This window comes from Onychostruthus taczanowskii, unplaced genomic scaffold (assembly GCF_017590055.1).
Source record: "Onychostruthus taczanowskii isolate IOZ18803 unplaced genomic scaffold, ASM1759005v1 scaffold14, whole genome shotgun sequence".
Taxonomy (NCBI): Eukaryota; Metazoa; Chordata; class Aves; order Passeriformes; family Passeridae; genus Onychostruthus; species Onychostruthus taczanowskii.
The window spans coordinates 2,430,730-2,454,362 of record NW_024498573.1 but is presented as its reverse complement, the minus strand read 5'-3'; the positions used below and the strand labels follow the sequence as shown (position 1 = coordinate 2,454,362).

The window sequence follows — 23,633 nt, the reverse complement described above, 5'->3', positions numbered from 1 at the left end:
GAGAACCAGCTTGTGGGAATTAAATCAACGTGTTCCCAGAGCAGGTCCCACACCAGGAGGAACCAAGTCCAAGAGGCAGCTTCCCCCGATCTCCTGACCACGTTCCCAGCAGGGCTTTGCAGCTCTGGGCTGGCCTCGTAATGATGTGTCATTTGCAAGTCAGCACCTTGCACTAAGCCTCGAGGTGGGAAAATTACCCAGGAGAAGAGGCAACACTAAATTCCCCTGTCTTGCTTATTTTCTCGAGTCTGATGAAATCCCACTGCGCTGCTGGGGCTGCACAGCACAGCTCACTCTAACTCTAGTGTGAAATGTGTTTAGTCACAGATAGAAAGCCCAGAATGCAGACCTTGGCACACCTTCCCCGCAGCATCCTCTTCCCTTTTGAAGTCATCAGCCTCTCTGTCCTTCAGAACTGGGTGTGCTTGCTCTCTCCCTGTGCGCTGGAGCCTCTTGCACAGCATTCCTCAGCCTTCACCTGCCTGCAACGGCCTTGCAGGGACACAGCCCTCTTAATAGTCATGAGGGCAGCTCATCTCCCTAAAGACGCCAAACAATTAAACGCTTCCCATTTCAAGGCAGTTGCAAAACGCTCGTGCCACTGCTTGATCATACGAAGCCTCAATCGAGTTATGAAACACTCTTAAAAAGAAAAGCCTGTGTATGTTAACTAAAGGCAGCTCAGAGTGTGTTCCTGAAAGCCAACAGGTGTTCAGAACTTCTGGAAGGAGCTGTGATCCTCTCCAAGTGTTACTGCTCAAATATGTCCTCAAACGCCTCGCAGCAGGACACCATCCTGCGGTCTGGCTCCTGTGTCCACGCAAGCTCCCAGTGCTGGAGCAAAGCTGCAGTGCCTTTGGGATTCAGGCATCCCAAGTGCCCTGGAAACCAGCCCCTAGATCACTGGAATTGGTAGGTATTCTATAAAATCACCCGGCGGTCCATCCTGCTGCCAGGGAGCGAGTTACGCCACGCTCCGAGAGACGCCAGATTTGCTGGAGCATGACCTGTGGATCCCTCACAGCACTCACTCCAAAGTGCAGCCACAGCTCCCTGACTCCCTAAGGACGGGCTGCATGGCACCAGGTCCTCTAATCCCAGGAGCACCCTGAGGAGTGACCTGGAGAGAGAGAAAAGCAGGGAAATCCCACAGCTCTGAGTGCCACCCGCTGCCCAGCTCTGCTGAGCAGGAGGAGATGGGAAATGCTCAACGTGCAGATTTCTTCCCCAAAGTGACACGAGAAGGGGCTATTTTAGGCACGGTTTTGGCAAGGAAAAGATGTTAAAATAACCTTGATTGCAGCTATTAGTACAATATGGGCTGAAAAGGAGGAGCAGCCGACTAAGACAGCCAGGGCTGCGGCACTCGAAGGACGGGCTCTGAGAAATTAGGAGAGCTGACTAGAGGAATCAAGCAGAGGGAGGAGCATGGGGTCTGGAGGATGGAGACTGCACAGAATGCAAAAGTCAAAAAGGTAAAACACGTCCAAATTTTAAAAACTTTAAAAAGAGGCAGAAAGATTGATGAGGAATGGCTGCAGAAGGACATCAGACTGAAAGCAGCCGGGAAACAGCATTACGAGAAAGCATCATTTGCCAGGCACTGGGAAAAAAAAATATATTATACAGATATAATAAAAACTCACTGGTTAGAAGCAGTGCATTGGCTGTTATCTCCTACAACAGAGAAAAACTGCCATCCCTTAAATTCTCCTGTCCGAGTTCAACTCATTCAGCCCCCGGTCTGTGAGCGCTCGAGCTAAGTTAGACCTAGCAAAGGCAATTAAATAGCAAAACTCTTCAGCAGTATAAATAGTAAGAGAACAAGGACAAAAGAAGAGCCAGGCACTCCGGGTGAGGTACAAATGAAGAAGAAAAAGCTATTCCTTTATTAGCCTTGCTGTCAGAAAGGGCAGAGCCCATCCCAGGGGCACGGGGGCTTTGCAGACATCCTCACTGGCACAGCCAGCTCCTCAGAGGAAAGCTGCAAGTTGCAGTTCCGAAGGCAGCAGCATGTTGATAAAAGGGAATTTCCACACGAGCTTGGCACCGCCGTTAAGAATTTCAACCTTAAAAAAAAAAAAAAAAAAAAAAAAAAAAGACGGTTGCGATGTCAAACCCTCCGCAAGGATAAAACGTTAAAATAAAACTTCGCACGGCACACAAACCCCGTGGGCCTTGAGACAAAACCGGGGGAGGCCGGGGCTGCCTGGGGGCTGCCAGGGGGTGTCAGGACGTGCCTGCTGGTGCGTAGCCGTGGAGCCATGGTCCTGCGGCGCGGTGTCACGTCCCGCCGAGGAGACCCTTGCTCGGGGAGGTGTGAGTGGATTTCCTCAAGTGCATTTTGACAGCTGTGAGGAAGCGGGCGGCAGCAGCAGCTGGAGACATTCCTAGCTGCGCCCCCCCCCCCTCGGCGGGACCCCCGCCCCCGGCACGCCACAGCCCCCACGGGGGCTGGGGGGCTGCAGGGGAGGGGGCGGCAGGACCGCAGGGGCCGGCGGGGTCTGATGAAACATCTGATGTGCATTACGGCAGGGGCAAGGGGAGACACGCTCGCCCCTCCCCAGCCAGCGCGGCACTTCTCATCACCTGCTACGGATTTTTCCTACGTCGTGCTGTGGTGTGTGCGTGTCCCCCAGCCCGCTCCAGCTACCGGACAAAAGGCAGCAGCCAGAGCTGCTGGGGGGGTTGCAAGGGTGATGCTGTCTGAGGGGAGTTGTCCCCCCCGGAAAGCAGCGCCCGTCCCTGTTCGCCCATCCGGGTGTGCACCCAGGGTACCACTTCCCCCCCTCAAGTGATGTACTTGGCTCAAATCCCCTCGCAGCAAGCATGGTACAAAATCCCAGGGTGGGGGGGGGGAAAAACCGAGGCAGTGGAAGGTTTCCAAGAAAGTCATTGCAATAGCTGCTTCGGAAAGGGATTTTTTTTTTTTTCTTTGAAATCAAGTCTTGCCATGAGGCGGCAGTGCCGCAGGACGGCCGGCGCTGGCAGCCGGCTCCGGGCACGGGCACCCCGCTGCTCCTCGCGCAAAGCCGGCGGCGGCTGGAGCGCCCCGAAGTTGCGGAGGGGGTGGGAGAACCGGCCGCTGGCTGCCGCCTCCCTCCCAAGCGTCTCAAAATCCCGCTTTTTCACCTCCTTTTTTTTTTTTTTTTTTTTTTTTTTTTTTTGGCTTTGGGCTGCTGATATCAGAACCATAGAATCAATAAGGTTGGAAAAGACCTCCAAGATCATCAAATCCAGCCTTCAATGGAATGTCACCGTGTTCACTAAGCCACACTGTGAAGTGCCACATCTACTCATTATTCAACATGGTGACTACACCAGTTCCCTGAACAACCTGTTCCAACACTCAATCACAGAATGACACAGAAACACACAGAATAAGCTGAGCTGGAAGGGACCCATAAGGATCATTAAGTCCAACTTCTGGTCCTATGCAGGACACCCCAAGAATCACACATTGTGCCTGACACAGCTGTCCAAATGTTCCTTGAACACTGTAAGACTTGGCGCTGTGACCACTGTCCGGGGGGCGGGCGGCTGCAACCTGCCGGCGGGGCAGGGCCGGCCCCCGGCGGGCGGGCGGAGCGGGGCGGCGGCTGCCATTGGCCGCGGCGCGGAGCGACACCTGCTCGGCTCCCTCATGCGAGTGACACCGGGGCTCGGCGGGGATATTTGAGGCTCCCTCCGGCGCCGCCGCCGCCACTCCGCGCTCGCCGCCGCGCCGGGCACATGCGGTTCGCGGGGCCGCGGCGAGCAGCGCGCTGGGCCCGGGTGCGGCACCCCGCGGGGGAGGACGCGGCGGCGGCGGTGGGGGGAAGGCGCGACCATGTGCGCGGAGCTCGGCGGAAAGCTGGTGGCCCCGGCGCTGCTGCTGGCCCTGCTGCTGGCCAGCGCCCGGGTGGCCGCGGGCACTGAGGCCACGCACCCGCCGGAGGGGCCGCAGGACAGGACCCCGCAGCAGAAGGGGCGCCTGTCCCTGCAGAACACAGGTACGGCATGGGGGCACCGGGCTGGCCTCTGCGTGTCCCCCTCCCCTCGCTGCTGCTGCTGCTGCTGCTTGTGCTGCTGCAGCCGCGTCGAGTTATGACAGGCGTTTTATTTCGCTGTCCGACTGTCAGGCGTAAATCATCGCAGGAAATCGGAGCTCGCTCCTAATTACCTTTACAGCCCGGCTCTGCCAAGCACGTGTTGCCCGTGCACAGCCGCGGCCCCGCGCCCGGCTCGCAGCGCGGCCGCAGCCCCGCGGAGATGCTGCGAGCCCGGCGAGGAGAAAGTTTCTCGGCGCAGCGTTTGGAAGCGGGTGGAGGGCCGGGGGCAGCCGGGAGGGTCCGGGGATGACCGGGGCTCTGCCTCCTCCGGAGGGAGCCGGGCAGTGATGCAACGGGCCGGGGGTTTCTCTCCTCCTCTCCCGCCCCCCGCGCTCCCTCCCCCGGGCATTATCTGCCTAGGAAGAGAGAGTTGGGGCGTGCACTTGGCTGGATCGCTTCCCAGCCGTGCAAAGAGAGAGCGCGGGATCCAGACGCTTCCCTTCCCCCCCCCTCTTTCATCCCGCCCCCCCTGCCTTTTCTCCCTTTCCCCCTTTTTTTTTTTTTTTTTTTTTTAACACTCTCCGTGCTGCGAGACGTGTTTAAACACACACGAGCAGGAATGCACGAATGCCCATTAGGGACTGCCACATGTGAATCACGGCACTGTGCAGTTCTCAGCACGCTGGAGCCAGGACATGTGATCCGGCAGAAGGGTTTTGCATCCGGATGCCAACACAAGCACCGGAGCCGCGCTCCCGGCCCCGAGCGCGCCCGGCTCCGCGCTCCGCAGCGCTGCCGCCCCACAAAGGGCTCCAGTGCCCCTTCCCCCCCGCCCCGGTGCGGCTGTGTTTGCGCAGCTTCCCCTCTGTGGCTCAGACAACCCCTGGATCCCACCCCTGTGCCACCCCCAGATGCACTTCAGGGCAGGTAGAAAGGGAAAAAAAAAAAAAAAAAAGAAACAAGAAAACCGTGGGGGGGGGGGGGGAGAAAAAAAAAGTGCGGCGGCAGTGATTTGGGTTTTGGGCTGGTGGCGGGGGGGTCGTGAGAACTCCGGCATTTCCATCCGCGGCTCCTCGCTCTGCCTTGCAGCGGGTGGAAATTAGACCGAAAGTTGCTGTAAAGACTTGCAAATGGACCGCATGGCAGAGGGGGAGGCTGGGGATGGCTGAAACGCGCTGCGGTTCGAGGGGGATTAGGCTGGCTCCCAAGGGCGAACTTTAATTAAAGGTACCACAGGGCACAGAGTACAGGAATTCTTAGCATCCTCAGTTCTGGTCTAAAAGCTGCCCCTGTTTAACTTTATCCCCAGGCTTTTTAAGCAACCACCTTCCCTCTGGCAGTACTACTACATCCATTTTTTTAAAGGACTAGAAGCTGTCATGTTGAGAATTAGATTTGTGGGTTGGTGGGGTTGGTTTGGTTTTCTTTTTTTTTTTTTTTTTTCCTGAAAGTGAGTATTAGACAGCATTTTTTGCAGTATTACATAATATCTGAAAGGGCAGAATAAACACATATGTAACTGCTAGGTCCAGTACATCTATTTTATGTACTACATATAGAAATATAAATCTTTTCTATTGATTTCTGTATAGCTGAGCACACAGTTGCATTTTTATACAACTCCTGCTGCAAAGGACTTTACCTATCAGTGGGAGTTTTGCCACTAACTTGAGAGACGTCCTGACAGGCAAAACCCAGTGGTCTGTAAAAAACCTTGTGCTAAATGACCAGAAACTTGCTCAAAGTACCAAAAATGAAAAATTTTGGCTGACTGGGTCCTGGGCTTCTCATTTTGGCACTTAAATTTGCTGGGGGGGCTTTGCACGAGCCAGAGCGCAAATATCACGCCTGTCCTTTGCTCCTGAGGAACTCAAGAGCATGAGACAGTTCTCAAGTGAAATAGCTTGACGTAAGCATAGTGGATTTGGCATTTACTTCTTGGATATCACTTTCATAACGTAATAGACCCAAGTTTTGGCCTAATTCCTGCGAAAAACGGGCACGATTAACCATTGTCACGCATTTTTCTCCCAAACTGATGTTGGTAGCAAAACAACTCTGTCCCTCTACCCGCCACCAGTTCCTGTGAAGAGTTCTTCAAATTAACTCTAACCAATACTCGTTTTAGCTGAAATCCAGCACTGCCTGGTAAATGCTGGCGATGTGGGATGTGGAGTGTTTGAATGCTTTGAGAACAATTCTTGCGAGATCCGAGGCTTACACGAGATCTGCATGACATTCCTGCACAACGCTGGAAAATTCGATGCCCAGGTAACACAGGGAGATGTCCTACCTGTCTGCTTGCTTCTAACACACACTTGGCATGTACTGCAGCTCCTTAACGCATCTTTGCACAAAAAAAATTCCCAGAGCCGGTCTACTTGCCACGATTCAATAATTCACTATGAATTTTTTGGTTGAAAGGTCCAGAATCAGGACCTCAGGACAGTAATAAAGCAGCAAGCTGTCCTAGGAGACAGGCTGGCTGTAGCTGCAGCTGCCTGGATCCCTTCCACCTCCTGTACCCAGGTTAATTCCAGCAGAACCCTTCGTGGAGCCAAACATGAGCTTAAGAAACCTGGGTGGCTTAAGCCTTCTACACCATGTTTGTTCAAAGCTGACTATGAGGCACAACTTGGGCTCCCAATTCATTTAGAATTATCTCAGCATTTCCCAATGGGCAGTTACCAAAGCTGGCCCTCAAGACTTGCACACAACCAGCCCAGGCAACCTCCCAAAGCTGCTGTACCCAAGCAAGCCTTGGGTTCGAGCACTGACGTTAAAATACGTTACTTCCATGGTATGTGGTATTAAGTTTGTCTCCTTCATTTTCTCCCCAGACCATTTATGCATCATTGAGCCATCCTGTTATTATGTCTTGTAAACCTCCTCTCCCATTTCAGAGTGGAGGGAAGGGAACATTCCGACAGGCCAGCTGCATTTGGCCTGACCAGGCAGCTTGCAGAATGACTTGACTAAAAGCACCAGCTACATGGCACTGCTCAAAGTGTGGCACAAAGCAGAGCTGTCCTCAGGATCCAGCCTGTCCCATGAGGGGTGGTGGGACCACCAAGTAGGGAGCACTTTTTAGGAGTGCTGGAGCTTTAGGCTCAATGATGTACAAAGGGCCTGGCTACTCCTTGGAATGGGAATTGCTGCTTTTGTGGGTATCTGAAAACCTTCAACTTCCAGAAAACACTCATTTATTTTTGCACAATATTTCAGTCAGTGGACAGAGTTGACCGAAGGAGTAGGGAAGGAAAGTTGGGAAGGCAGGGAATGGTGCCTATGGAGGCTGAGAGCAGCCATTGATGCCAGATCCCCAGATACTGCTCATCAAACACAGCCTGTCTCACATCCAGGCTGTCCCCAGTACAGAGCAGAAGATTTAAACGCCTGGAGCTTTATTTAACGTGAAGGTGACTTTAACCTCTGCTATGACATGGCTTTTCACAGCTCCTCTCTATATCATCCCCAGTTATTTCAAGCTGCATTGAATGACAAGACTAACACTGGCCATTTTCTGTTCTCTGCTCTGAAATCCGAGAATTGATGTCAGTTTGGGTTTTATATAAGAATTCTCTTTTTCACCCCTATTTGCCTACTGTGCTGTGTGTGTCTGTTCCTAGAGGGAAGGGCAAGGGAGAGCCTTTGGTATGGGAAACAGAAAGGGGTGAAAGCAGCTCTTTGATGAGCAAGAAACATTTCTGGCTTGAAACAATTTGGGGACAAGGTCTGCTTGCAGGTCTGGGTGAATCTTATTTAGTGTCAGTGGAGCTGGGGCACTGCACTCTTGGGATAAAGGGGAGCAAGGCTTTGGTCTTCATGGAGCACCTGCATAAAAGAATCTGAGGCTGATGAAGAGCTGGGGGCATTGCCTTCCATGGGCCTGTTCTCAGCAAAGCACAGGGAGCAGAGCTGCAGCTGCAGGGTCCAATAAAAGAGGAAAGGAAGGGATAGGTTTGGTGCCCACCAAGCAACTGAGTGAAGGAGTCACAGTGGTTAAAGAGATGCTGCTAAAGCAGCTTTCCTCCACCTTATTTTTTAGCTTCTTGGTGTGATTTTCTTAATCTCACTTTGAATTTCTTGCAACGGGCATGAAGACACTGTAGGATTATGATGATGATGATGATTATTATGAGTGCTGATTTGAGTCCCTCTCTGAGGAAGAAAATACTGATAGCTGGGGAATAGGACAGGTGCATATAGATTGTGCATACATGTCTCTGAGTTTGTAAACTAATTTTAAAATTAAAAAAGAAAAAAAAAACCCTGCAGTTACTGAATGGGTATCTGCTTGTGGTCCTGAGGAGCTCAGCCATGGCAGGATGCCCTCTCCTTTGTGTGAACCTGTTCTGCCACCCTGGAAGCAAATTAATCCAGTAACTCCAGCACTGAATTACTTCAAGGTGCTTACTTTTGCTCTTTCCCTCGTTGGGCATTCATCTGTTGGGGCAGAGGAAACCTCAGAGTAGCAGTGAGGAAGCCCTGGGTGGTTCAGGTCCACTGGGACAGCAAAGCTGGGTAACTTGGCAGGGTCTTTAAAGGCAGAGAAACAGAGAAGAAGGGGAAAGCCATGAAGTGATATCCTTAGCACTGTAATAACCCTTGACATTGTCCTGCAGAGAAGCAGCTGGCTGGGCATAAATCAGCTGCTGTGCTTAATGGACAAAAATACAGACCTACTCCATTTCTTTCCTTCTCAGGGAAAATCCTTCATTAAAGACGCTCTGAAGTGTAAGGCTCATGCCTTGAGGCATAAATTCAGCTGCATCAGCCGTAAGTGCCCTGCCATTAAAGAGATGGTGTTCCAGTTACAGCGGGAGTGCTACCTGAAGCATGACCTCTGCTCTGCTGCCAAGGAGAACGTCCAGGTCATTGTGGAGATGATTCACTTCAAAGACCTGCTGCAGCATGAGTAAGTGCCTCCGTGCTGGTGCAGTCAGAGCGTGGGAGCTCCTTCCAGGAGTGCCAGTGGGCTGTGCATCTGCCCAAGAGCTGTTTCACCTCCTTCTGGCCTTAAGCACCTCTTGTTTTCCCATGTACAGCACCAAGGTAAAGCTCTCTTTGCAGGGCCCCTTGAAGTTTGTGTAGCAGGGGTGAGATGTGACTGTGCAAGGAGGTGAAATGAGTTGGAGTTGGATGTGCCAGTCCCCTTGGTGCTCTGGCAGATACACCATGGGTGGCTGCCATTTCCAGAGGCATCTCACAATGCTTTTTTTGTTTTCTGAGCTCAAAGGCATCATTTTGACCCCAGTACCCTGTTGGAGGTGACAACTAGAGAAGGGGGAAGAGGGTTTATGCAAAGTTGTCAGCAAGATGATAATTTCTTCTTTAAATACATACTTTGAAATGTCTTGTAGTTAATTGTCCCTGAAAGAGCTGCAGTCCCCCAGGTAATCTCCCATTCATCTTATTCTTTATTAATCTCAGATGCTTTTTAATAAAACATGGGGCTGTACAGAATGAAGGCACAAGTCAGATTTTTGAGGACTTCATTCCTCTGACTGGGAGCACAGCTGTCCTCCAAGGAATGGCAGGCACAAATCCTACTTGGAATTGATCAAAGCTGCTACATGACAGCAACAAACCAAGCAGAAGCTGTTTGTACTGACTCTTTGTGCACAAATGCAAAAATCAGAGCCTGTTTTTCTTGCAGGTGAACATCTCACTCCTGAAACAAGAAGGCTGTGAGCCACAGCCTGGCATCAGGCTTAACCTTAGAGCATCTTCCTACCACACCTCTGTGCCTTGATATTAGCACAGAAACTCCAAATCCCAGCAGTCACGAGAGACAAATTTTTTTGCAGAATCACCTCTTTGGGAATTTTAGCCTTGCATTTTATGCTCCTCACTACCCAAAAGAGCTGTGCTCTGATTCCCTTAGTGCTGAAAGCCACCCCCCACTAATATTTCAGCTGCAGTTGCAGAGAGATGCTTTAGTGCCAATTTACTGCCATAAATCCTCTGCTGTGGTTTGTTCAAGCTGGACATGGTGGCCTGAAAGCAAGGCCCTTGCCCTGGACATTCCTGAGGCTGGGATCAAAGGCATGGCTGGGGGCAGAGCTGCTGTGCCCAGGGCCATGGGCAGCATCCTGCTGGCTGAGAGAGAAGGGCAGCAGGGCTCCATCCTGCCCAGCAGCAGCACCTCTCTGGGCACTGCCTGGGCTGTGTCAGCAGCTATAAATTGGGTACTTGTCACCAATTAACCCCCCCCATCATTTGGGGATGAAAAGAAGCGTGCGAGCCAAAAGCCTGTCCGAGGAGGAGTGAGTTATCCTTATTTTATGAACAGGCTCAAGCAGGAATGCTCAGAGGCAGCTGCTTATTTCTGGGGAGCTGAGCTGGGGGGTTGTTGGTTGGAGAAGAGAGGGTCATTCAGCTGAACACCTATAATTTGCATGATCTCATTTAGCGCTTCCTACACTCCAGCATCTCCCGGAGTGGGAGCTCGGCTCTCCTATGCGGGACTCCCCAAATAGAACCAGCCAGCCTCCTCCCCTCCCCTAAATTTAGAGGCCATCTCTGAAGCTCTTGAACTAAGGAACTTGTTCGAGATCAATAGGCAAGTGTGGCAGAGCTGGAAATAAAATCACGTCTGCTGACTTGCAGCCTTGTGCTCAGTTCAGGTACTCTGGTCAGGCCGGCTGAAATGCAGAAAGTAAAACAGGCAAGGAGAAATGGGCCAGTATTAATCCGCAGGGCTCTGGCAGGCTCTGAATACCTGAAATATTTGGCAGCTGAGCCACTTTTTAGTCATACCAGTGACCTTTTTTCTTACAAAGATTTCTGCAGAGGTTATGCCCAATTTCAAGAACTCATTTCTTGGGAGGGATGGACGTTTATGTCCTTTTGCTGGATCACTTTGTATGCAACGTGCTCAGCTCTCTCTTATCTCCTACTTTACATTTAAAACAAAAACCTAAGAGCAGGGGAGCAAGTGGCAGCTCTCAGGCTTGCTCTCTGTTTTGCTCTGACTGTTCTCTCCCGATGAGTGTTGGGAACGCGGTCGGGCAGCGAAGCCTCCTCCTGAGTCAGCTGTGGGGGTCAGGCTGATTTGCTATGGTGGAAGTGGTGACAGGCCTTGGCAGATTGGTCCCTGCTGCATTCCAAATAACTTTTTTTTTTTTTTTTTGAGCAGCAGGAACAATCCAGCCATGGGAAATATTTTGAGATAGGGGGAATAGGTGGCTCTCCAAGATTAGCGATTCAAAATGAGTTTAAGCGGTTGGTAAAGTTAGACACTGATCGTAATCTGTTGGTTTTCCTCATTTCTTCTGTCTTAAGTGAATGAGAATGGATTCAGACTTGTCCACGGGCACTAGAGCTGGTGGATGGGGTGCCCAAGAGGTGCAGCCCCACCACCCACCCCACACAGCCACGGGTGCTGGCCCCGGGCAGCTTTCCCCTTGTGCTGTGGCTGGTTCCTGCCGTGGAAGATTTTTAAGCACGTCCTTCTGGGCCTGCAAGCAGCTGAGCAGTTGTGTCAATAGACAACATCAATATTGACCCACAAAACTTGTGACCACAAGTATTTTAAAATTGCTGCACTCGGTGACCTGTGGCTGAGAAGCCCAAGTGCCTGTGCTCGAGCTGCTGGTGCCTTGGGGACACTCAGGGGTGGGTGGGAAGCACAGAGGGGATTGAGCCAGGGCATGTTTCAAGGCCTTGTTTGGCTGGGAAAAGGTGGCTACTGAAAGCTCTGCAAGGAAATGAAGAAATAAAACTTGGTGTGGGAAGAAAAAAGTGCCACCAAAGTGGATTCCAATTGTCTGAGCCCTGTTCAGGCAGATCCTGGGTCCAGAGAGGATCTTGCCTGTGATGGAGACCAACACCCAGTGCTCCAGAGATGATGAGGAAAGCCAGAGACTCTCTAGCTGAGTGAGAAAATGCCTCCCTCTTGCAAACTGGGGGCTGGTGGGTGCTCTGTACCTGCCATTCACCCAGAGGCAGAGCCTGCTTGGTGAAGCTGATGGCTCTGGGCAGGAGCAAGTGTCCTTTGCCTGGTGTCCTGAGTAACAAAGAGGGGAGGGTATGGAAAGAGATGGAGGCAGAAAGTGTGAGACAGTTCTTCCACTTGCCAAGCCAACAAGACCTCATCTGTTCTCTGGTGAACATTCCAGTTCTCCCAGAGTATCTCCAGGGGGAGAGCAAGCAAGATCAATCAATCCAGAGAGGCTTTGACAGGATGCCACTGTGCATTTCCTGCAGCAAAATGCCTGATTAGAATATGGTATTTTCCATAATTAACGTGGGCAGAATTGCTGCTGAGTCAGGGGGTGCCAGGGACTCACACCACTGGATTTGCTGTGCCCAGGGAGGGTGAGGCAGATTCTTCACTGATTCCCTGGGATGGATTTTTAACTCTCCTCTCACTGCTCCCTTTCCCTCCAGGCCTTACGTTGACCTAGTGAACATCCTGCTCACCTGCGGCGAGGAGGTGAAAAAGGCAATAACCAGGAGCGTCCAGGCCCAGTGTGAACAGAACTGGGGAAGCCTCTGCTCCATCCTGAGCTTCTGCACCTCGGCCGTGCACGGAGACGCCGTCCTGGGAGCCGACAAGAAGGTGGGGGAAGGCAGCCGGGCCGCTGCTGGCCGCGGGGACATGGTGGCCCACGCCGACGCCGAGCACAGGGAGAGCCCGCGAGCAGCCAAGGGAGAGAGAGGTACCAAGGGCCACTCCAATGCCCGGGTCAAGGCTGGGGGCCACGGTCCCAAAGGGGCCCACGGGGTCCCGGACCGGGCAGACGAACTGTCCGACTTCTCCGACATCCGGAGGTGAAAAGAGGCACCAGCTCCCCCTTCCCCCCGCCCTCCCCCGGAAACCTCCTCCCTTGAGTTCCATCCTCCCGTCTATGGACATTCCAAAGCATTTCCCATTCAGAGGTCAAGCACAGGGCATTGCAAGATATCTATGGACCTCGGCATCAGTGTGTATATAGTAGCAAAGGGAGAGCAGTGGCAATGGGTTATCGATCCAGCAAACTCGGCGCTCGGGTGGCAAAATGTCTCCAGCTAAATTCTTTCCCCCTTTTTTTTTTTTTTTAATGAAACGGACATCATCTGAAATTTAGGATCTTGTTTGGGGGTTGTCGCGTTGGGTTTGGTTTTGGGGTTTTTGGTTTTTTTTGGTTTTTTGGGTTTTTTTTTTTTTCCTTTTGGGTTTTTTTTTTTTTTCCCTTTGGTCTCCTTGGCAGGGGAGAAGGTTCCAAGCGGGCTCTGCCAGGCTGCATGTGGCTGCTTGTGGCTTAGCACCTCCAAAGGTTCAGGGCACAGCCTTACAGCAGATGGCTGAATTCCAGGGGGATTTGGTTTCTGCCTGTGGCTGGGAACGCCAGCGCTCAGGGCTCTCTGTGTGAAGCTCTCTAATGAAGGAGCTGCCCCGTCTCTGGCACAGGAACCGTGTGGTCTGGAGCTCCACCACTTTCTCTGAAGTAACTTCTGAGCCATTGTTCCCACCTGGGCGACGCTGCCTGGTTTTAAGTGCCCCCTGTTAGTTTCTAACAGCTGCATAACTTGACACTTGCTGATCACAGAACCATACCCAGTCACTTCAAAGGCAAGTAATCAGCTTCCAGACAAGGCATTGTGACTGTTAAAACTTGCACAGGGTGGAGGACCCCCAAAAGTATTCTCATGGACCTCTGAAAACCCTGTGCATACTCTCTGCTTCCGTCTGCCCCCTCAGTGATACAGGTCTTCCATCCTTACAGCCCAAGCCTAAAGGGGCAGGTGTGGGCTCAGACAGAAAAGGACCCTATAAATCCCCATATATTTAGTTCTTATCAGGGCTGCACTGAAGGCCCATCAGAAGGCTGCCTCTCCTTAGCAGTGTGGTGTGGTTTGCTGGGATGTGGAGCCCCACTCCAACCTGCCTATAGCTTGGTTTATCCAAATGCCAAAGACAAGGAGGGGGGATTGACTTGGGTTTTGTAATTCTTGTGCAGGTGACGACAACCAATCTCCACAGAACGAGTTAGTGAAGGGGAAGAGTGTCAAGAGCTTATTGTCTTTAAGCAGTTTCAAGTGTGAATGAGGTGTTTGGCCATATCTCTCCTACCCCCTATGCAATTGTTATTCTCAGGTTGCAGCTCTGCAATCCTATATTCCCAGATATTGTACTGGAAGTGGAGGCTGCAGCACCCACAGGGACAGGAGGGTGAGCTCTCAGCTTCCTCTAGAGGAAAAAGAGAGGTTTTCTTAGAAAGTGGGAATCACACTGGGGATTGGAGCCTTCTCATTTGGAAAGTTGGGGAGGAAAGCTGTGGGGGCAGGAAGGCAGTTCAGCAGAGACAGAACGTACCCATGAACTAACGTACGTCTTGCTGCATGGTGGGAAGGAGCTGCATAAACAGGAGAGGAGGGTGTTGGAATTTGGCTACAATTTCCAACTCAGATTTCAGTTCCTGCTAAGTGAGCACGGCTCCTAATAGCTACATTCAGGGTTTAATGCAGGGATCCACCCGCAGAACTTGGAGGCACTGCTTTAAATAGCAACCACGTAGGAGGCAAGAGGGGACAGTTGAGTTGAAAAGGTGTCTCTGTGATCACCAGGTCTTTGCTTAGAGACGTGGCCTCGATCCTGCCCGATTTTAGCAAAGTTCTGTGATGAAATTTTCATTTGGTTTCAGTGGGAAGAGCTGGGATCAGGCCAGGTGCTGTAGCAGCAAAGAGCTCGGTGATGGTGCAGTGAGTGTGGCACCTGCCCCGTGGGGCTGGTGACAGCTCAGCCACCCCTGGGGCACCTGGGCTGCCCCACAGAGCACCCTGGTTTGGGCCTGACTCTCTTGGCCACCTCTTCTGCTCCAAAATCCTGCTGGTGGTGCCCTAAGAAGGTTTCTGGCACGTGCCTCCGTGGGTTTCCTGCAAGTGTCGTCTCCCCCTTGGTGGCACAGAACCACCACGAAGAACAAGCTCAAACCAAAAAGACAATCCAAGCATTTTAGCACAAAAAAAAAAGAAGAAAACTATTAAAAAAAAAAAAAAAAAAAAAAAAAATAAAAAAAAAAAAAAAAAAAAAAAAAAAAAAAAAAAAGCTAACACAAACCAGAAACAACAACTTGCTACCAATGTTCTTGCATTGAACTAAAATAAGATCCCTCTGTCATTAGAGGTCTTGATTCACCAATGGGAACCAAACAGAGATCTACATCTTTGAATGTCTCAGTCAACATATCACCTCAGCATGCATACAGTTTTATTTGTATTCATTGGTTCTGTGGGGAAAATTGTGTATTCCCCTTGTTTAGTCAATGAAAATTGGGGAGGGGTGGGACAAGCTGTGGGTGGGAGGGATTTTTGTATAAGGCATCATTTTTTTTTTCCTCTGTGTGTGAAGATTTTATGTGTTCATCTACTGATTCCACATATGCTATTATTGTAAATATTTAACATTTCTATTTATTATAGTGTCCCCATTTAAAAAAAAGAACACTGCTGGCTATGATAATTTAAACGTATGTCATGACCTGTGTTGTATATATTCATGCCACTAGTATGGTTTTTTTTATGTTTAAAGCTGCGTAAATATAGTTTTATACAGTTCCATAATGTTATTGACAGCATAAATCATTTATTTATTGTTAAACCTTTCTTTCATATCTAACAGATAGGGTGTGTTTTACCTGAGATTATTTTATTGTGACATCTACATAGCCTTAATTCTTTATAAAAAAGAAAAAGGAGAAAAAAAAAAAAGTCCATTTAGATACTGTATGATGCTTTAATTAACATTCCTTATGAACTTGCTGTTCATGAAGGAGGTTTAGCTTAAAAGCCAAGGTATGAATGTTTCCTTTATGCTTTGCATCTGGAATGAGCCTTGTTCTGGAATGAAAATACTGCGAGAGAAGCAAAACGCCTACAGGAAAAAAGATAGCAGTAAACCCTGGAAAATGCTGTCCTAACTTACAGTGCTGAACTAAAAGGAGAAAAATAAAATGAAATAAATAAATAAAAGACAAACTGTCCTTAATTCCAAATCTCTGGGAGAAAAACATACTAGTTTTATCTCGTGTAGAGTTTGCAGCCAAATAAGCTTGTAAATACAGAAAATGCATATGGCTTTAGACAAAGCTCTGTACCTTTCACACACTATTATTTTCCTTAAACACTAATAAATGTTTTGAATAAGTCCTGTGGCTGGGTTTTGTGTAGCTGGAGTTCCAGCTGCTGTGAGATAAGGGGTGGGAAGAGCCCTGTGAGGCTGAGCCAGCAGCTGCAGCCAGGCAGGGCTGAGGTGCCTTGGCTGCTGGTGCCCACAGCCAGGCAGTGGCACAGGGACATGGGGACAGAGCCAGCCCTGCCTCTGGAGCAGGGCACGGGCCCCGTGTCATTCCCCAGGAGAGGGAGACCTCCCTGCTGATCTATCTGGGACCTGGAGGTCTGGTTTGAGGCAGGAAGGGAGATGCAGAATCAGCTCCGGGGTGGAAAACAGCGAGCAGAAGCTCCTGCAGTTCTGCAGCTCAGACAAAGCCCCTTCAGGAGGTTTCCCCGAGGGTTGGGGTCACTGCAGCTTGTCAGAGCCACCTCCTGGCTTTGGGTCAGCAGGTTGAGCTTGGGGCAGAGCAGTGGGGCAGCTCCTGGGGGTTTCTCCTCACTGCCCTGGTGATCCCAGATTCCCAAAGCCCTCGGCAGCTGGCACACCACGCTCAGCCAGGCTGGCTTCAGGCACAGCCCAGCATCCCTAAGTGCATCCCAGAGGAGCCAGGGAGGGGATCTGTGGCTGACCACAGCACCTGCCTGTGGCCGAGGTGTTGGCAGCCCCCAGAGCCCCGAGTGCTGGATTCCAGCCAGACCCATTAACAAATACAGCAGCAAACCTTTCTGCAAGCTGCAAGAGCTGATAAGGTTTGTCCTGCACGTAAGAGAGACTCAGTTCATGTCACAGAGCAAGTTACCCTTTCAAGATTTTACCCTAAAACCAGAGGACATCCATTTTCACTCCTCACTGGCAGCTATTAATAACCTATCAGTAAGTACCAGCCAGTGGCTCATCACAGGAGCTGTAATTCTCTCTTAAATCAGATATCGAAACCTTAGATTCTTACTGGAGTTTCAGCAGAGGAGAAAAGCAAAATCCTAAGGTTTACAAAAAGCAAACTGCAGAAACAGCCCTTTGTGTTGTCTCCAAAGTCATTTTCATACCGTGTCGGGGTGTAGGCAGCAAAGGGATGGGGAAATTATGAGAAAGCACCTCAGAACATAAAGCACGGATTTTTTTTTTTAAATTTTTTTTAAGACTGCTTGCATGAAAAAGCACATTTTTAACACTCCTTCTGTGGGGTTTAAAAATAACTAATCCAGTTGAAGCCTTTGGATGAGATGGGCTTCACAAGCCTAAATGTGATTTGCAGCAATGTAGGACCTGTAGCATTTCTTTGCCTGTAGGTGCAGCAGCTCTTTATAATCCTGTCATGGACTGTCAAACACCAACGGGAGAGTGCACCCTGCCAGCAGAGCTGTCACAGAGTTTGGTGGGATGTGAGCTCAGACCAACCTGCAGCCAAGGAAAAGCTTGTGCTGGACCCTTCACTGGCATTCACCATCACAGTGCATTTTTTTTTTTTTTTTTTTTCAGGAACTGCTCCTCACCATGGCTGCGATGCAGCTGAGGCAGCTGCATTCTACCTCTACCATCCTCCCCACAATTTCAACCAAAAAAAGTTATTTTTCATCTCCCAACGTGAAAAATGGTGAGCCTGCATCCTGCTCCCCAAAGTGGCAAAAGTTAGTGATGGAGAAACGATCCCCAGCTCCCCTTAGGGCATCACGTCTCACAAAATAGCACAGTCAGTAACAGAGTGCTGACATTAAAAAGTGCAGAAGCACAGGGAGAAAAAGAAACACTAAAACAGACTGCAGAGCAAGGATTCTGCATTGCACAACCCACTAAAATATGTTTAATACCAGCTACAAGTCTGCTTCAAGGCTGGAGTGATCTTAGTTCAATTTGCTCCGAGTCCCTTTACAAGAGAGGTGAGGAAAACCAAATCCAGCAAATTCAAACTGCAAATGCACATCCACAGCCAGCTGAACAAATCCCCCCAGAATTCATACTTGTGATCCATTTGGACTTATCCTCTTTACGGGCTCCCCTGTCTTGCCTCCCAAAAGAACAAAATTAATTCCAGATATTGGCTTGCTCAGGCATACCAAAACATTTACAAATGTATATGGCAATTTACATATGTCAGCCCACACGGTGAGCTGAGTCAGAGCTGCTGCCAGCGCTCCTGCCTGCTCTTCCCAGGTTCCCAGGTGCTGCCCTTCCCTCTCCTCCTTTGCCTGGAGATGCCAGGAGAGCCCAGGCAGCTCCAGAGCAGCTCCGTGCTGCGTCACGCCTGAGGAATCCATCCCAGTGATCTTCCCAGGTGAGGGAATAGTTAAAAGCTTGCTGGGAAGCCTCTCAGCAGAGCATTTTTAAAGCTATTTCCTGACATCTCACCAGAAACACAAATCCCACTCAGTTTTCACTGCTAGTTATGTTCGTGTTTCCATGCTCTCCTCGGAGACTCTCGCAGGAAAGGCTTCTCTCACACCTGCTCCAGGCACTAATTTTCCTGCCTGTTCCCCCAGGGACAAGTTCAGCACATCCCCAGCCTCGAGCAAAGCCTGAGCCATGGTGGGCAGCTGCCCTGTGAGCAGCCAAAAGGGAATTATGGAGGGGGGATGCCAGGGGGTGCAGCTGGACCCTCCCCCCCCCAGAGGCAGGAGCTCCACTGGTGCCTCCCAAAGCCTTTCCTAGGTCTTTCCTGCAGCACCAGCACCAACAGGTCCTGGTTACAAGCATAACCTTGTAATTAATGAAATCCTCACTATTTTTGTAGCTGTACGTTTTCTATAGGGGAAGAACCTCCCAGCCAGTGCATTTTGCATTTTGAAATGAAAACCTGGTGTCTTTCTTGATTGGGAATGTGAAATGGGGACTCGAGGGTTAGAGGCATGTCAGATTATGGGAAGCTGCAGGGGCTGAGAGTTCCTATCTCCGAGAATACTGCCTGTTACAGCCTTAACCTTTCTGCAAATACCATCCTTCCCTATAAAAACGTGGCTTGGAGTTGATTTAGAAATTCTTTTCAAGTAAGAAGCCGTTCTTTGGAGAGTCTGCAGTGAGGTTCTCCGTGTAGATGGAGGCTTTTTTAAGGAATTCTGCTGGAAGGAAGTACCCCAGGGCAGTGCTGGATATGCTGCCACACATCTCAGTGGCTCTGGTGACACCACAGACACCAGCCCTGGCGTGGCTCTGCAAGAGGAACCTCAGCAGGGTTGAAACCAGGGCTGGCCTGGCTGACACAGAGCAGGAGCAGCACCAGCTTCCCCAGTGCCACTGGAAAGAGCAGCTCATGGAAAAGCTAAAACCAGGCTGCATTTCAACCCAGCACAGGACCAGCCCTCTGCTAGCTGAGCCATTATGGCACGAAATCCCTGCTAGAAACCCCGCTTCCATTTCTCAGATTTTCTGCAGTTTGTAGCTGCTTTTCTATATCCCACAGTCACACCGGGCTACATTTGTCACCCATGAATAATCCCACTTACATTGCAGAGTCTCTTCCTACCCTGGAGAAAAATGCAGTGGGAGGTGTGGGGAAGCTCAGTGAAAGCTGACAGCCAGGAGAGACTGGGAAAGGCCTACAGAGCTCCTTATTTAGATGTCCTATTTTAAGATAAAATGAAGAGGAACTATGCACATTCAGCATTTTGCTAAACTGACATGAAACCAAGTCACTACAAAATCAGTTTGCAGAGGGATGCAGCGCATATGCTTGAAGCCTTCTGTAAAATATTATTATTATTATTTATGATTGCAGTAGCTCCTGGCTCTCAGCAAGCCCCAACCTTGGGGCTACTGATCCGTGTATCACAGGAGAGAACCCTGGCCAAAAAAAGATTCCATGGGTAGAAGGAAACATTGCCCTTTGCCTCCCCATGCAGAAAATGAAAGAGTGCCTGCCTGGGCACTCAGCATTAGCTGCCTGCACAAGATGCTTTGCAACAGCAATGACAGGAATTATGTGGTTTTCTCCCACCTACACTTGCTGACCCAAAAGCTGCCACTAACTGATGATGAGTCTGCAGGAGCTCATTAGAAGCGTTTCAGCCTTACCGAAAGAGGGATTTAAAGCAGCCAGGAGGGCTTGGAGGGGGCAGAGGATGCCCAGGGAGGCTGGAAATGCTCTGCAGCAAGAAAGGAGAGTCCCAGCAGCCCATGGCAGCAGAGCTGACTCTGCAGATTCCTGGGAAAGGAGATGTGGCTCTGTGTGGGACATGGGCTGGGGAAAGCTGGCCACAGCCACCAACCCAGGGCTGGGCAACGAGTCTGGGGTAATAATTAAAGGCCCAATCTTGGGTTCATCAAAACCTCTAAAACAACCCATTGATAATAGTAGCAGGACATTAGGATTAGGCTTTTTCCCCGATCACTGAAGCTTTCCTGACTCCACAGGCTTATCAGGGACAGTCTTGTCAAAGCCAGAAAAGAGATGAGGCTGAAAATAATCTGTCCTCAAACTTCCCACGTTCAGAAATGCCTGATCTGAGGCACGGGGTTTTCATGCAGCACTCCCTAAGCACAGCAAACCATGGAAAAGCAGGAAATCCATCATGCCTTTCCACATAATCCAGAACTGTACAACTCTTTAAGCATGACAAAGATAAGCCTTGAATGCTGCTTTTAAAAGTCTGCAATAAAGTTTGCTAAGGTTTATGACATAATATACCCTATTGCTTGAATTCTGGCCATCCTGCACTTTCCTTCTGCTGGTCACATATCACAGCTTTTGCACAGCCTGGAAAAAAGGCCAGGCCCTCTCTTTAAAGGAGGAAAGGACAGCTGTACCTCCCCAAGGAAAAGGGTAACAGGATGAGACCATTTTGGGGGGGAAAATATAGTAATTATTCTGAGCAATAGCATAGAAATCAAAAACCTGAAGGGGTGGAGTGAGAAAGGAGCAGAGACAGTAGTGAGAACATGGGATGATGCCAGTTCAGCACATAAACTCATTTAGGAGCTTGCTTGGAACAAACTGTTCTTAGGGCATTGCCAGACTGACCAGACAAGAACAGATTTCAGCCCAATTGACCAACAAGTTGGTCAAACCCTCTCTCGTGCCACTGCCAGCCAACCTTGTAAACACTGAAGGTCAGATAAACATCCAAATGTTGCAATTTATTGGATTCACATTCCTCTGGCGATTCACCTATGTTTTCTTCTGTCGGGACAAAGGGTTGTGGGCAGCTCACAGGAGGATCATGTTCTTTACCAGCACGAGGCACGGGCAGGACAGAGAGAGCAGAAGATGAAATGTGAAGCCCAGACTTTATAGGAAAAACAAATCCCCAGTGCAACACCCATCCTCCTCTTCAAATGAAAAAACTCAAGTAACTCTCCTATCTCAGCAGCTCTCTACAGGACGAGAAAATGAGTGAACTTCAAACCCTTTCAGGGGTCACAGAAGCAGGTGCTGCCGCTGAGGGCTGGCTTTGGGACCACACCAGCGGGGAAAGGAGGGCTCTTCCAGGGCTCTTCCAGGGTGGTGACAGTGGAGCAGGCACGGCGTGTGCCCGGCAGCACGGCGGTGACGCACGGCTCGCCGCAGGCACGGCACATGAAAGGCAGGGTCAGCTCAGTCCAGGAGATGCCCCAGCCCCACACGAGGCCACTGCAGTGCCACAGGTGCAGCTGCAGCCGTAGTAAGGCTTGCACAACCCCTGCTCCAATACGCCGGAGGACACACACCCCCACGCTCACAGTTTGCTCCTGCGGCAGAAAAACAGCAGGGCCAGAGCCAGGGATCCTCCTGCGGGTCACACTGATGTCACAGGAGGGCTGGTGCCTCCAGTCTGTCACCAGGATAAAACAAAAAGTATTCTGATTGCAGTCTTACGGCCCACGAAACCACAGCACGAGAGCACGAAGCTGGCTCTGGTTTCTCGTTATCACGCAGGTGAAATTGCCACCAAAACACAGGCCAGGAAGGACACCCCCAGTGTCTACAGGCTTTAGAAACAGATGCTAAAGCCCATCCAGGGTGGGAAGAAAAAAACTGTGGGAATATTTGCCATATCTGCATATCCCTAGTGAGGAGCTGCAGAATCAGGCAGGAGCAGGGTGGGATTGGATCAGCCACAGGAACAATCCCAGCCGCCTCTGCCTCGTGCCCTTCAACAGCTCCCAAAGACAGGGCAAGGACTCAGCAGAGAGAGCCCTGCAGCACTGCTGGGTTATTTTATTTCTGGCTTTGAACTCCAGGACCTTCCAGGGTTCCTGGATGTGGTGTCACTCACACCAGGTGGATTTTCCCGGGGTCTCTGGTGCCTGCTTTCCATCTGACAGCAGCACAGCTGAACCAGAGGGATGCAGAACTAATCCTGGGGAGAAGGGAGCCAGAAAGGGATTCCAGCAACGCAAAAAGCAGAGGGAAATGCTGGAGTCTGTGATCAGTATCAGTGACCCTTTCATTTTCCAAGAAGCAGCAATGATAAGGCAGCTCTGCCCAGGTGAAAGATATCAGCAGGGCTAATTGTGGCTGGGCAGGCTGATTCTCATGGCAGTGCTCTTATCTCCCTGGATTCCAGCTCCCAGCAGCTGCTGTCACTGCTCAGAATATCCAGCAGCACAGAGAGAGAGAGGAAGAGAAGGGGGTAGAAAACAGAGGGGAAAAAGCGAGGAGAAAGGGAGAGGCAAGGAACGAGAGGAAAGGAAAGTGTAAGAACAGACAAGACAGAAAGGGGAGGAACAGAGAAGATGTGCAAAGATGAGAAGGCAAATGGGGACTCTGAGCTGCTCCACAGTTCCCTCTCACAGGGGTTTCAAGGCAGTGGAGCTGACAAATAGCTCGCTGTGGGTGTATTTCAAGAGGCAAACTCAGCTCGACCCTTCCCTGAGGACACCCATCCTCTGCAAGGAGGGACTGGGACCGCGTAGAAGACACGGGGAGTGAAGAAATTACTGCAGAGACATTACCTCTCCACTGATTACTAATGAGCTGCTAATGAGGCTCAGCCTGTGCACAGAGCCCAGCGCAGAGGCGAGGCTGCTCTGGTCCCCAAAATCCGCCCCAAGAGCCAAGGGATGTGCCTGCCCAGCAGGAGGGCAAAGCCAGGACACAGAACTCTGTGTCCACCACCACCACCACCTCCTGCCATTCCTGCACCCACCCACCCGTTCTCTGGTTCCCTCACCCTAGCCAGCTGCCAGATTTTGGGCAGCCCCAGCTTGGAGCAGGAAGGAGCTGCGGGCAGTGCCCTGCACGGTGCCCAGCACAGGAGGGAACGTGCTGTGCCCACGCTCGGCCAGCTGGACCTGTCAGACCTGCTGCAGGTGGCCCTCCTGATTATTACCCTCCTAAATCCAGGTAAATACACGGTGCAAGAGTCCCTGGGATGAGGAGGTGACGCTGCAAAGAGCCACAGCAAAGGATGAAAGGAGCAGTGAAGTGACTGGCCCAAAACCACAACAGCAGAGCCCAGCAGAGGACAGAATGGGTTTGTTGCCAAAATACAGGGGTCAGGAGCCAGCTGATAGGTGTTTTGTTTTCCAAGGGGCTCCAGGTATGGCCCAGGACCTCCTGCAGGCCAAGCAGGACTCCTGAATTTACAAAA

General features: G+C 50.7%; 1 protein-coding gene across 1 annotated transcript; it reads left to right on the top strand.

The window, feature by feature from the left end:
• Positions 1–3,720: 3,720 nt before the first annotated feature.
• On the top strand, positions 3,721–16,165 carry STC2 (stanniocalcin 2). The gene is made up of 4 exons (XM_041397943.1): positions 3,721–3,992; positions 6,160–6,302; positions 8,738–8,949; positions 12,426–16,165. Exons 1-4 carry the CDS (start codon positions 3,830–3,832, stop codon positions 12,811–12,813), a joined length of 906 nt encoding a protein of 301 aa, XP_041253877.1. The 5' UTR covers positions 3,721–3,829; the 3' UTR covers positions 12,814–16,165.
• Positions 16,166–23,633: the final 7,468 nt, after the last annotated feature.

Coding starts and splice junctions, on each gene's coding strand:
- STC2 (XM_041397943.1), top strand. CDS start 3,830: ATGTGCGCGGAGCTCGGCGGAAAGCTGGTGGCCCCGGCGCTGCTGCTG. Junction 3,993..6,159: donor CCTGTCCCTGCAGAACACAG/GTACGGCATGGG, acceptor TACTCGTTTTAG/CTGAAATCCAGCACTGCCTG. Junction 8,950..12,425: donor AAAGACCTGCTGCAGCATGA/GTAAGTGCCTCC, acceptor CTTTCCCTCCAG/GCCTTACGTTGACCTAGTGA.